General features: G+C 45.4%; 2 protein-coding genes across 2 annotated transcripts in view; one reads left to right on the top strand and one right to left on the bottom strand.

Moving 5' to 3' along the window:
• The window catches only part of LOC119183247 (lysosomal aspartic protease), a 95,477-nt gene extending 92,279 nt beyond the window's left edge, over positions 1 to 3,198 (bottom strand). Inside the window, exons 1-2 of the mRNA XM_075878696.1 lie at positions 3,040 to 3,198; positions 1,189 to 1,270 (exon numbers count right to left, since the gene is read on the bottom strand). Of these exons, the coding sequence (XP_075734811.1) occupies positions 1,189 to 1,270; positions 3,040 to 3,119 (162 nt within the window). The 5' untranslated portion in view covers positions 3,120 to 3,198. The remainder of the gene's footprint in view (positions 1 to 1,188; positions 1,271 to 3,039) is intronic.
• A 5,458-nt stretch (positions 3,199 to 8,656) lies between these two features.
• LOC119185053 (cathepsin D) overlaps positions 8,657 to 14,935 on the top strand; it is a 32,522-nt gene continuing 26,243 nt past the window's right edge. The window contains exon 1 of the mRNA XM_037434185.2: positions 8,657 to 8,838. Coding sequence (XP_037290082.2) covers positions 8,672 to 8,838 — 167 coding nt within the window. The 5' untranslated portion in view covers positions 8,657 to 8,671. The remainder of the gene's footprint in view (positions 8,839 to 14,935) is intronic.

The following is a 14,935-nucleotide window of genomic DNA, read 5'->3' as shown; positions in this document are numbered from 1 at the left end:
TCTCGAACGCGGTTAGACGCATGCACGGACCGATGAACACACGGACGCACAGACAGACAGACAGACAGACAGACAGACAGACAGACAGACAGACAGACAGACAGACAGACAGACAGACAGACAGACAGACAGACAGACAGACAGACAGACAGACAGACAGACAGACAGACAGACAGACAGATGGACTGATGGACGGACGGATGGACAGACAGACAGATAAAAAGACAGAGTGGCGGAAGCATGGACAAACGGACGGACGCGCGACCGGGCGCATGGATGGACGCATGGATGGACGCACGGACGGACCGACAGAAGCACGGATGGACGTGCGGACGCTTTGCCCCGCTCATAATCTTTCACTCCTTGGATATGCTGTGATTTTTTTGTGTTTGAGCTACGCGCCCCGGCGAGTGCATCGCGCCCTCAAGCTTTATGCGTCCTCTGGCCCTTTAATGCTTTTTCTTCGGTGAATATCTTTCCCGGCCTCCTTGGTAGCTTTACCAGTCGACTGAGCATGGCGGTGGTTTCGGCGCGCGCTGAGGGAGGTGGATCGAATGAGCCTTATTTTCCTTATTTTTTTGTGGAATCTTTTATTTCCAAGGGGAATAAAAGATACTCCATTTCTGTGCCGCCTGTTGAGGTGTCCTCGTAAGGAGAGACAGTTACGGGCTGCACTTTTCTCTTCTTTTCCTTATCAAAGCCACGTGTGTGTGTGTGCGTGCGTGCGTGTGTGCGTGCGTGTGTGTGTGTGTGTGTGTGTGTGTGTGTGTGTGTGTGTGTGTGTGTGTGTGTGTGTGTGTGTGTGTGTGTGTAACGGCGAAAGTTCGTTCATCACATTGACATAGGCTGTCTAGGTTCTTTCGAGCCAATATAAGAAAATGAGCGAAAGTAACAGAACCGATTAAGAAATTGAGATATGGCAAACAAAAACTATAGTTACAAATCCTCATTGGTGCATGAAAAGGAGAAAAACTTACTCAATTATACTATAGCCTACAAGCGGTATAAGCTCTATATAGAGGAGCTGATTGAGGCCGTGTCACGGTCGGAAGGGATATTGTTGCACGCATAAGCATGACTGCCCAAAGCTTCGATAACATCAATACTAATCACTTCAAGGCTTGGGTCGTGACGCAACTCTTTATCTTCGCATTGTAGCGCGTAGTGTTTCGTGGCCTTGATACTTACGGCTTCGTCGCAGCTGAGAGGTTCCGGCACAGGCGACCTTCCCAAGTAAGTATTGTTGAGGCCAACGTAAACCAGAGGAATTCTGCAAATACCAGGTGCTCTTAAAGAAGCTAAAGAAAGCCATCAGGCACCCGCATTTAAACATGCCCCGAATTACTTAAGGAAAACTTTAATCTAGCAAGACATAACGTTCTATAATTAAATCAGGACCATGACAGAATACCAATCTACACTATATGGACTACTTGAAGATGGGAGTGCGTATCTGGAAAATGCTGTCATTTTGAGAATTTGTGCCCAAGTGTATGGCTCGGAGCTTACCGGAGAAAATTCGTAAATTGTATAGCACACTGTCGAGAAATTCAGTCGTTAATTAGGTAAGCAACATATATTACAAGACGCTAATCTCCATTTCAGTTTCTTCATTTCAGAAGATATACATTTCCATTTCTCATGCCACGCTGCTATGACGTTGCTCTAGGTTTGCCTCTGAGAGGCGAAAACTTTGACGCGTTGCGACAACTGGACGATCGGCCACTCTCCGTGCACATGCTGCTGGAGCACCTTCCTTGTTTTAGGTCAGCTCACAAGGCAGTCAAAGACCTCTTACGCTTTCTGAGAATTACGGGTTTTGACTTTTTTATAGGGTCCCCACGCATTCACGTCAGCCCATTTACTGACAATTGTCTCGTCTTTTCCATTCTCTCTCTCTCTCTCATTTTTATACTCCCCTTTCCCATTCCCCCAGCCTTAGGTACCCAACCGGACATGTGCCTGGTTCACCTCCCTGTCTTCTCTCTTCCTCCTCTTCTTCCTCCTCCTCCTCAATTCCTAATGCAGGTGAGATTAATCTCATAGAGTAGTCCAGCTCAACGACTAAAATTGTAGTAGTTTCGACACGAGATGGGAAAATGCAGCATTCAAATAAAAGGTATCTACTGTGCGAATATGTATAAGACTTCACAACCTGTATTCGTGTGTACGATCCTTTAGAAAAGACGTTTCTACTGCATCGCTCATTTTGCTGCAATTTCTGCTAGCACATGCGACTATATGGAAGTGACAGGTGCCGAAAAATAAATGTGCTTGAACACATTAAAAGAACGGCGTGTACAGAACGATAAAATCATGCAAACAAATGGTTGCTCGGCGGATTACTTGTAACTGCGTGGTTTACGAGAGTTGCAAAACATTTATGTGGAAGGACTGTCCTTGCACGAGAAATAGGTTCACGAGGTGTTCCGGTTCTTCAGATGGCTTTGTCCTGTGAAACATCTGGAAACTATTGAGAGGTTCTCCTAATTCATCAGAATGTGACAAAGTAGGTTCAAGTGTGACTGACAAAATAGGTTGAAGTTGCTCCCTCTGAGGGAATGGCTATAGGAATCTTTATATTTTCACAGAGCGAATAACGTCGAAGATCTCACGTCGCAACGTACTATATACCACATTGAGCGCTGCAGAGTACGATGAAGCCGGTTTAATTGCGAGCAGCATATGAACCGAGACAGAATGTCAGTAAGTGTTGAGTACTTTTGCAGTGCATGCGCTTAGCACTTCGAGCGGCACTGCCTCTCTCGATATTTTCAGTTCGAATTGAGAGTTCCGCAAGCAGGCTTCCTGCACGCACCCCAGCGGCGCATCAGGTTTCTCCACTCGCGCTTGCAGCAACGTTGAAACTCTTGAAAACGGCTCGCATTGGTGAGTTACTAATAAAACGAAACACTGGCAACTCTGGGGCTAAATGGCATGCAATAATGGCATCACTACATAAAACGTCCGAAGTTAATTAAGTGTTTCAACAACCTCAAAACACATCGAGATATGCAGGACTGGTGCAAATGGTCTCACTTGAGTTGCTTAGATGCGTTGGAAAACTTCACCAATAGCACCGCGCATAGCGCGGTGCTTAGGAGTGCTAGCGGCTGCATGGCTCCCGAGTGCGGCTTCTGATGGCTTAGTACTGTGCACGTTCTGAAGAGCGCACTTTGCCGATGTGGTTTGCCTTTATCGGCGCCTTGCGCACACACTCTTGGAGCTCGAGCGCTGCTCTTTGCATATTCTGCATTGTCCTGTTGGGCTAGCAGCGCAACTTTCGCGAACATCACGAGTGGGCTGACAAAAGCACCCGTTTTGCAGACATCGACGAGTGCACCCGGAGTCAAAACGCCAACGAATAAACAAGTGGTTTCCTACACGCGCGATAATTTTTCGCCACATCGTTTAGGCTTTTTGAAACTTGTTTTTATGTTGCTTTTGTTGTAACGCGCTTTTATAAGATGCCACAATATTTTCACTCGGCCATGGACTTCGACCGGCAGGATTTCGTCTTGGTGGGTTCGAAACCGTGTTTCTTTGTGGTGGTGGAGAAGGGCTTGTATGACTCGGGCGTGAGGCCAGTGCCGTTGTGGCTTAGCGGGGGGAGGGGAGCGGGGGCAAAGGCACGTTTTTCGCTCTATTGTCAACGCCCATGTATTCGGCCATACTTTTAGGTTTTTCTGTTACGCAGTCAGAAAGAGTGATGTGAATTTCGTCAACAATATATTTGTGAACATGAGTTTCTTATTTGGTGTTCATAAATCTATCGAATCATGCAAAATACTGAGCTTAATTTCTTAACTCGTATACTAACTTCAGCTCCATTTATTATCAGGAACGTTGAGATAAGTAGAAATATGAGCTCCTTTACATATTTGTAATAATCAGCAGCCCCCTTTATATCAATGACTGCGTTCGCTTTAAGGCCTTCGGAACTTTTGACACGTGGTTAGTCCGTTTACACCGAAACCACTACAGTGCCACAAGTATAAGAAAATGGGTCACGTTAGCGGAGTTCGCAGGGACTTGGTGGTTTGCCCAAGATGTGCAGAGCCCTACAGCGCGCAGTCTTGCCGAGCAACAATTCTGAAATGTCCAACTGCCACAGGTCTCATGAAGCTTCATGACGAGACTGTCCGGCAGCGAAGAAAGAAGGTAGCGCTATAAAACAGATGGTAAGGGATAGCTCAGAAGCCGCGAATATTGCCTGAAAGCGAAAACAACGTTCCCGTCAACACCGAAGGTCTAGGAGTATTCTGCCCTATCTGGACAATTACCGCGATGTCATAATCCAGTGGACCACCAGCCTTATCTTTCCTGACAGCAATGACTACTGCCTGCGCCCTCTCCACCAACCAACTTCTTACTGTTGCTAAAATACGGGTGCTAAAATACGAGCGATAAAGACGAGCGCTAAAAATACGCAGATGGGATGAAGGTGGCGGCGGATGTACCACCACGGCGCGTCCACAGAGAGACGACACAAGATTCTGCTAAAGATTTCTACGACGAGGTCCTACGTGTCATCACTGGGTTGAGGTCATTGATCAGCACAATGCACACACTCCTCACCGGATTGACAACCCCATCAGCTCGATGCGCACTGCGTTTTGGATACCTTGGAGTCAGCCCTTGCAAGCCTTCTTTAACGTCATGTATTGCAGCGCACATGATGTAAGACAGTCGAAGTCGATCCGTTCTGTGACTGCTCGCAGTTTTATGACCTTCCGGGGGTGCGTGGTACACGTGCTGCTGTGCGTGCTATATTTTATAACTTGTCTCTTTCCTTCTCTGCTTACTTATTCTTCTCCTCCCGTTTCCCCCTTCTCTCGTGTAGGGTAGCAAACCGGGTGCAACCTGGTTAACCTCCCGTCGTTTCCTTTGATTTTTTCTCTCTCATAGTAAGCTTTTTGGTTCTCTATGATGGTTCAGTGGCTACGGCGGCGCGTAGAATAAGTTCGTCGTTTCGACTCCCGGTCCGGGCGTCCGCATTCTATAGTGGAGACAAAATGCAGTAACATGCATGTACTTAAGTTTAATTGCTTGTTGAATCACTTTAGGGGTTCAAGCTTCATTCGTAGTTACCATTTTCCAACGTTACGACGTAATTCATGATTTGGTCGTAGTTTTGGCAACCCCATAAATTAAATTTAATTAGCTCTATGACGGCCGCATAATGTGAAATATGACTTATTAAAAGCCGGAATTCAGTGTTATGAACACAAGTCGTTGAATAATATAAATGTAGTACACTTTTCAGTATATCGAGAGCAATAACACTGTCTGCCATGGTGGACCGTGGAATGCCCTTCAGAGGTAGACAAAGAAAGCCTTTCTGATTACGCCATTCAGTATTCGACACTTGTCATGCGAACCAGCAGATGACGTGTCATGTGACCGGATAAGGCTCATCACTATGCATAGCGTGTGTAAAACTAGAATAGATTTCAGGCATGAGTACCAAGATCCAAAACCTGCAATGGTGTATTTAAATAAATGTTTGCTATGCGTTAGAAGTGTGTTACGTGAACATTCCGAGCCGCTTCAAGGGTCGCACACGCTTGATAAATTATTACCAGTAAAATACTACTAACTATGAGCACGGGACGAGCTGTAGGTCCCGTTTTTAGAATGTACATGTATGTGTCTTCAGGAGTGAAGAATTCCGACACATGAATTCTTGTGCGTTGTGTATTTTGTGCTAATAAACCAGGCAATTAATTAGAAAAAAGCCACGGTGTATCGGTGGTTACGGTGATCGGCTGCTAAGCCAAAGGTTGCGGGTTCGATCCCGATAGTGGCGGTCGCATTTCGGTGAAGGCGAAATGATAGAGGCCCTTGTTTCCCGGAGCCCTCCACTACGGCGTCTTACATAATCATATCTTGTTTTGGAACTTAAACCCCCAGATATTTATACTGCAGTTATAACATAATGCCAGCATAAAAACTAATTTACTGGGCCAGTTTGTCTCTATACCGTGGGTAAGAAAGGACAAAAGCATATCTTTATTTCCTTGATTGGGCCTGCTGTGACAGATGACGGCACTATGCTTGATCAAATAGATGCGCAGTCCCACTTTATTCATAACAAAACAAACACGTTCATTATGTGTGTGCTCTGATGACTTGAACCATATTTAAGGGCGAATATGGCTACAGAAAGCAATAAAAAACAAGACGATAATCGTTTGTTCCTTATGATACCGGCTAAACAAGCAGACGCGGAGTATGACGATGCTTTTACGGGCGCTAATAAGGCAGCGGGATATGCACCGCCGTGCAGGAGAGGAACGAGCAGGTGGAATACGAAAGACGGACAGGGATGCGTTCTGTAATACACACCGATAAATTTACTCGGTACCGTACTGGCGGGTGCGCTTCTAGGCCCATACAGAAATGCTGTTGCTTTAATTAGAGGTGAATTGAGCAGAAAAGGTCGCTGAATAAAAGATCACCGTCTAATCTTTCGTTGCACCATCTGTCTCGATTGCAAATGCACACCAAAATTTGATGAATGCTCAGTTTTAACCATTCCGCGACTGTGCACGAGTGTACTGTCATCATGAGATTTCCTAACAGTAAGGGATCAACGACGACTGTACTCGTCATCAACGAAAAGCCGCCCGCCGCGGAATCAATGATGACTATATCCACTGCAGGTGTGTTTTTTGATGCAAGATGGCCCCGATTCTCTGTCTTTTTTCAACAGAGATTACTCTTCCTCCTCCGGCTGTGTCTCACCTTCCATTGAAATGCCACCTGTGATAACACGCAGGCGATAAATTTTTGCGCAGTTACAAAAATGAAGAAATGTTATTTCGTTGAAGTAATGTTACCGTTTTATTCAGAAAAAGAAGCTCCAGAAGATGAGCGAGAGAAAAAAAAAACGCCAGGCCTGTGTGGAACTCGCAGTACACTCACAGCAAAAGCTGGAAGAGCGCCCTTTCAGAGCATTTACTAAGCGCTCTTTGGGTAACTGCGGCAAGTACACTCGCTGGGTACCCACTACACCATAAATAATCATAATTCTTGGGTATATAAGCCGGCACTGACTGTCATTTTTTTTGAGAAGCTTGGCATCCTCTACACACTTGCAAGAAACGTTGAGCAAAACATTTTCATTGCAGTGGCGGACGACGATGAATAATTAGGCCTGAAGCGGGTATGCGCCACACTTAATAGGTGATCTAAACTCGATAGCTTTTGTGATGGGTTGGAGCATTGGACGACCTAGTCGTTATGCAGTTCGCATTGTGGGACGCCTGGCTGTTCCATTGCTCTTCGGAAACGCTTTATTACTCCTACTAACGCGATTGCTTTCCCGACATCAAGCCTGCCTAAAAGGTCATTTTGCAACAGAATTCCAAGCACCGGCGTGGCTCAGGGGTGGAATACTGGGCTGGCATGCATGGAACTCGGGTTCTAATAGTGCGGAGTTTTTAATGTTTTGTTTACTATCATTATTTTATTTCGTGTGATAGTGGTTACGGACACCGGCGGCGGCAGACAACTAGACGGTGCCGCACGCGATTCATGTGATCTCATAACAGCTTTCGCTGCAAATGAGTTTTCCGTCATTTCGGTAAGGTTTTTCTCCTATATGCATGGGGCGCGAAATGTTCGAACATCACCAATAACCAAGAAACGCGTCTTGTTAATGAGGATTGGTATATCACTACTGTATAGAAATGCATGCACGGGACAGCAGCGCTCTTTGACCTTGCATAAATAGTAAATTAAATGTCTGAATATTTATCTTCCTTGCAGGGCCACACGAGTGACTAATTGACGGTTCGAGCTGCCATTCCCCAGTTTAGGCCTACTCGTTTGTGTCAACCTTCTTTAGTGCCACAATGCTCCATTTGAGTTGATGGTGGGTGTTTGAGTTGTATTTGGCCCCTCTCCTGCAATCCAGACAGCGCACCTTACTTTCTTTAGCGACGTATGCCTAGAACTATAGCTCAACTTTCTATTCCGTTCGCAATGTCTTGAGAGCTTTCTCTTGTAACTTACCAGCAAGCACCTGGTTCGACTTCTTTTTACAGCACAGATGTAATGCTAGAGGTTTTCCACGTGTACGAGATAGATAATTATCATCGGTCTTATATATGACAACGCCTTAACATTCCCACCATTCTGAAAAAAAAATTTCAGGCTGCTCCCTTCAATAGCGCAGGCATGTAGAGTAATATATAGGTGAGGCCATTTGCGCAGGTGGGGTTCAAAAAGCAGACTGCCATTCAAGCTTCTGCCGAAAACCCATTTTGTGGGTCACCTGCCGCTCATCACTAGCTTGTAGCGCTGCGCCTGAGCACTAGGGTCAGCTAAGGTTGAAGACTGCGTGTGTTGACAAAGCATGACTGTAGATTGTATGGCGCACCAAATCGACGGGACAGAAGAAAGATACACACAAAACAAGCGCAAAGGACCTTGGCCGGCTCACTGGTATTGCGTCTTAGAAACGTGAAAAAGCTAGCATACAGACGGGGACAAAAGAAAAAAAAAACACACAAGACACAATGTTGTGTCATGTGGGTCCTTCTTTCATTCTCGTCTGTTCGAACTGTAACACGAAACAAGTACTGCCGACGAAATGAAAAGCTTTCGCTAGAAACTACCTGAGGTAACGTGGTCTGACTAAGCTCATTGATAAGACTGTGCTACGATGCACCACACCGCACGTGGCATGAAGGCTTCGCTCAGCGGAAAACTACCCAGCAGCGGCAGTCTCTGTCCATACGGTCCAGAAAACGGCCGTGCCAGGATGACGAGCTCCGCGTTAGCTTTCATCGCTGTGTGGTCCCTTATTGGCACTGCCTCATGCCAGTTCAGGTAACTTGTGATCTCTCGGTCTTACTCGAAGTTGCATAGTAAAAAATGAAAACGAAAGAAAAGGTGACCCATGGTATGCGTAAGACAATGTCGGCTTTCTTCAACTTTTTTCCTAGTCATAACTTTCTATTATACTGTTCAATTGCACAGATGTGCATAAAAATTCATTTCAGTAATGCAATGCAACGTTATAGAGACACTAAAGAGAACGCAATTTTTCGCGTACAAGTACAATTTGATCATCCCAAGAACAGCCCTTATACTGTGAGACTACGCTTGGGAAACGAAAAAACACGCGAAAGGAAAACGCGATTAGAAACGCCATCTTCAGATACCCACGCATCAAACACCTTAACGTAGACGCTTTTGAAGGCGTCTACTGGGGCCTACGTATACCTTTAATCGATAAAAATGAAGTATACATTGTCATCTGTGGTTGCCATATACCTATAGCATACGAAGTTAAATACGAAAACTACATTATGAAATTAGTGACGTCACGCACGAAGATTTTGGCGCGAAATCAGGAAATGACATTTCAACTTTGATTTTGTCCGCTAATAATGAATTTATGATAGTAAAACGTTTGGCATTGGAGTTCTTGGAGGGCAGTTTATTAATTTAAACCAAATCATTGTTGCTCCTTAGTATCCCTTTAAGACACAGGCCCAGGAATCCGCATACCGGCATTATATTATTAATTCATGTGACTTTTGTTGCACTCTAACCAGAGTATGCTTGCGTTACACAGAATCGACGTACTAAACCTCACATTAAACGTGTGGAGAATATAAAAAAAGGTGTTTTTTAATTATCCAGGCTGAAGAGTGTAATTTAAGAGGTTTAAATAACACTGATTTCTTTACAGAGCCAACGATGACAAAACAATATTCCCTTCTTTAGAAACACAGAGGCAGTTGCTTCACCTGAATTCCTACAATCAGTGTTAATTACGGCAAATGATGACTAGACTCCGCTTTACATGCAACCCTTTTGTCTCCGAGGCGCACACGTTACGATCACCCGAGTGCACTCACCCAAATACGTACAAACTTTCTTTCTTGCCTCGAATAGTATCGCAGCGAAACTCGAGACACACAACGTATATTTACTAACGTTTCTAATAATCCCGCTGCCCATGTTCATGTATAAATGTTCGCATATTTTTTTAAACACGAAAGTGTTTTATGCCGGGGTTGACCGAGATTTCACTGACGTATACTTACGTCAAATATATGACGTTACTAAAATTTATACGAAAAAATAGAAAGGAACAAACAAGAAGAAAAAGGCAACTTCCGGAGACCCGGGAGTCGAACACACGACCACTTGGTACGCGACAATAGATACCAGCGCATACCAGAAGAGTGCTTCAGGCGTGCCTTATATATCGCACACTCTTTCTCTCTGCGCTTTGCGCTTTTTGTTTGTCGGGACACTGCCACTATCTACGAGCGAAGAAGACAAGTTCTGTATTTTAGCTGAACGAGCACCGACAGAGAACGCTTGGATAGCCTCAGTAGAGTGCGGCGCTATTCTAGCCACTATAATGGTGCCCCGATGCCAGCATTGGAACGGACGCTGACTACAGGGCTAGAGTCACTGGAAAAATTCCAGTGACTATATCCAGGGTGCCCTATTCATAGAATTTCCTATAGACACAGTATAGAGAGAACGCTGGCGCTAGTGTGTATGGGAACTGCAAAGCTCGACGCATCAACGAGCATAGGAATGATGGGTAGTATACAAATTTGTGTAATCTTTGTAATTTCGGCTCTGCTTGGCTTCGCGTGACTTGATTTGATTGATATGTGGGGTTTAACGTCCAAAAACCACCATATGATTATGAGAGACGCTGTAGTGGAGGGCTCTGGAAATTTCGACCACCTGGGGTTCTTTAACGTGCACTCAAATCTGAGCACACGGGCCGACAACATTTTCGCCTCCATCTGAAATGCAGCCGCCGCAGCCGGGATTCAATCCCACGACCTGCGTGTCAGCAGCCGAGCACCTTAGCCACTAGACCACCGCGGCGGGGCCACGTGACTTGGACTTGCTTTCTCACGAAATGACAAGCAGCAAATGTTCAGCAGTTGCACTTCACCACCTTAATCTGTTAGCCTCACCAATTCAATTCAGGTCACGAAATACACAACGGTCCGTTCTTTTATATGAAACAGTACCAAAATACAACGATAAACAAAGCAACAAGTGCGATATCAGTCCGCAGGCACGAAGACTAGGCGAAGTTTTGTATTACCCATTAATGGCGTCGCCCGTGGGGAACTTATTGGGCCCTCCCCTCCTCCCCCCCCCCTGCGTTGGATTTTTTTTTGTGTTCTAATACAACGCCGTCCGAAATAGGCACCTTCATTGAAAACCACTTAGGATGACGTCTAAAATATATTTTTTCGAGTCCGACAAGCCAATGGAGTTTTAAAAGTTCTGGAAGGTGGCTTTTCTGCAAGGTTTCTTTCAGCCACGTAGTCTGTGAAGCAGAGTTTTTGTCACCGAATGCCACTTTTTCGAACCATCACCATGCGTACTAGCACGCCGTGTTGCCTCCGCTGACTGGAGCGCTGGCTTGGGTACGAAAATATTTGTTTTTAGAACAACGAAAAGCAGTGGAAGGTGGTGTTATTCTTCGAATACTGCAGTTGATACAGGTTCGTTTTTCTGTACCACGGCACGGCGACGAAAGCTTCTGTCGCAAGGCCACGATGGAAGTCGTGCAAAAAGCTCGGCTGAGAACCGAGGCAAGATATTCCCACGAAAAAAGCTGCACGTGTGCGAACGACCTACGCGGTCACCTTAAACTGGTTGTCGCTCTTGATTATTGGAGAATCCTCCCCTAATTGAAATGAGGCATCGTCAATATTTTTAGGGCGGAGTTTTTCTTTAACAATGACACCAGAATGACCGGACCCATGTTTATTGTCCCCTTTTCCCACAGAAGAGAACGAGGGAACACGAAGGGAGTTTAAACGCAAGATTTGGCAAAGAATGTCCCACCTTGAAAAAAAAAATTGATGGTTGTGAAAAACGTCGCAGCATTGCTGCAAAGGCGAAGCAATGAACGCGATAGCAACAAATTAGAAGGTCACGCACAAAATGGCAAGCAGATCGAAACGCGCCCCACATTTCTCAAACACAAATGACGCACGAAACGTACTCACAGGTACATAAGAACGCGAATAAGCGTCTCCATTGTTAGAGCGCTGTGTATGAAAAGCGCACCCTTTTCGCAAAGGGAGGCTGTGCAACAATTGCAGTGATCTTTGTGCGCCCCGTAACTACAACATAATTGTTCCAGTGCAAGCCAGCCAAGACGCATGATCCTCCCCAACTGGAGATTAGGGCGCCCGAAAGATGGTCCATTCCTCTTCTCTCTGCGGGCCAAAGTACACGTGAGAGATGAGAGCCGCCGCGCGCTCATCACGCCATCTTGCTGATAATGCTGAAAACACGATAGTTCCACCCCGAGATGCCCGCCAAGAGATTGTGGTTATATCAGAAGAAAAGAAAAGAAAGGTGCCGACCCGTAACTGTCTCTCCTTACGTGGCGTTTGAACGTTGAACGCCCACTCTGACGCCGGCGGCAAAATCCAGCCGAGAGTGTCCTTATAATTGCTATCGAAATAAAAAAAAGCAGAGATAACACATCTGGAGAGAATACTCTCAACCGCAGTACGCGTCCACCCGCTGTAGAAGGCCAAACTGATGTACCTACACTTTCAAAGTATAGTACTAAAAACGTACGTCAGAGGGAAGAGCAGAAACGGAACTTCCCCCTCTCGGCAACATCGTGGCTGGCCCTTTCATAGAAAACGTCCGAGGCAGTCTCTGAAAAGATCGCTTCTCGCAAAACGTCGGAACCAGCGCCTACAGTGGAAAAGATTGCACGCAAAACGGACTCTGTCCAAGACGATGCTCAGCTCATCAACCTATATAAGATGCTTGTCAATGTCATAAGATCACTGATTGCCGGTCCCAGACACCAGCAGCACTAGCCGCAGAACAGCTTTTGGAGGCGCTCGTCTCAGTTCTCGGCAGCCTTCAGTAGAAACAGTACGGACAGTCGAAAGCCCTGCCCCTTCGTGATGCAGTGTAATGTCCGATCATTACGTTTAAAGACATTTCTCATGTGACTATTCTTTGCACGCGTGTGTGTGTGTGTTTTCCTCTTCTTTCTAGCTTTTCTCCTCTCTGTCCTCCTTTCTTCCTTTATTTCCTCTATGCCTCCTCTTCCCGAAGGAGCAGGCAGGCGTTGTGCCCCTGTAGGTGGCAGTTATCAGCCTGTTCTCTCCCCATTTCTTGTCTTCATGTTCCTTATGTGCTCAAACCAAATGAATAAATATGCTAACCAGTCTAGTTGCTCTTACAACAAGCTCAGGTATCGCTTCAAGAATTTATAGTGCGTGCTTTGTTTCGGCTGGCCACCAAATCTTAGCCCTTTAAGGCGCGAAGTGATTTGGCGCTTCAGTTGTGCTGTCATGTCGCTGAAAAGGATATTGCCATTTTTTTTCACCTGCATCTAACCGTCCAAGTCGTGGCTCCAAAGCCAACAAAGGTGAACACATTTCATATATGTATATATTTTTGTTGTACTGTAACTCCCATTCCTTATAACACGTGAGCCTCTTTGATCTTCACCTGTGAGCGTTTATAGAAGGTTTTTCTGCAGAAAATAGACTTTTTCTAAAAATACTAATGTAGTCAGGCTCCTGTCGTCTTCGCACATGAACCCTGAGTCGAAGCGAAAACACTTGGCCGCGGTTTAGGTGTTGTCCAGTGGTCGCGACATTAAAGAAGCAAGAAGTTGGCAAGTTAGGATGAAATTTTATTTGGGTGAACCTTTGCCCGAAAAAAGGCAAAACCGGACTACAAACGACACACACTGTACACTGACAGCGGCCCACAGAGTGTCAGCGTCGATAAACAGATCATCGCGCGGTCATGCTGTTTTTTGTGCGATTCTACTCATCTGCCACACCATGTGGCATGCGTTGAGGAGGCTCCTACCACCATATGACTTTCATATAGCCTTTTAAAGCAGTTTTAGGGCACAGTGTGGCTCCATGGTAGAACGTCTGCTTGGCACGCAAAAAGCCTGGGCTCAATTTTCATTTGAACCGAACATTTATTATTTACTGTATTTGCATTGCTCAACTATTCCCCACTCATGGACAACGCTGATTTTTCGCTGACAACCACCGACACCTACACCAAAATTTCCGCCAAACTACACATCTTCAACGCTGTCGCGTTAGAACAGCTGTGACATTACAATGAGTGCAGACGGATCAAAGTCGGTAATGTAGTACACCAGTACTGCATGCTACCTTTCAAGACTCGTTAAACATGCCCCCCGCGCCACCGCGGTAAGACTGACGCTATTAGTGTTGCCGCGGCACGCATGCGTTAAAAAAAAAAAAAAAAAACGTTTGAAGGATACAAAACGCGGGTGACAGTTGGTTCAAAAAGAGCCGTTCAGTAAGATTCACCGAGGAAACAGTGCGTTAGGCTACGAGTACTGAATAAACACCTCGCTTGAGGAGGAAAACACGGACTGTAACTTACCACAGTCCGCCACGCAAGCGAGTGATGAAGAGAAGAAATAAATTTTTGAAGACACGCTTTTGCCACGGAACTTGAAACCGCCTTGTTTCATAAAGAATAGTGGAATAGCGGATCCCAAGCTTTCTTTCCTTCTTTTTTACACAGATGCTTCTTCAAGATACATCCCTTCTGCGACTGAAGACAAGGCGCTAGCATCAGAGACATCACAGGCTGAGGCATCAGAGTAAAATGCACATGTACCTTCTGTGTCATATTTCTCCTCTAGTGAGAACTGCCACCTATTTTGTTTATTGGTTTACTTATTGTATACACTTTGAGAATAGGGCAGTGATACTGCGTACTAATTATATGGTGGCGTCTTAATTATTCATCCTTTTCGCACCTTAAAAATGCCAACAAAAGCAAGCTTGATATTGGACTCTGCACAGATATGTCTCAAATGTGGACGATCAGACAAAACATCAACTGCTAACTTCTCCTTTATTTCCTCCGCCATGCTATATGTATCAATATATGA

This window comes from Rhipicephalus microplus, chromosome X (assembly GCF_043290135.1).
Source record: "Rhipicephalus microplus isolate Deutch F79 chromosome X, USDA_Rmic, whole genome shotgun sequence".
NCBI classification, from domain to species: domain Eukaryota; kingdom Metazoa; phylum Arthropoda; class Arachnida; order Ixodida; family Ixodidae; genus Rhipicephalus; species Rhipicephalus microplus.
This window is presented reverse-complemented; position numbering and strand designations above follow the sequence as displayed.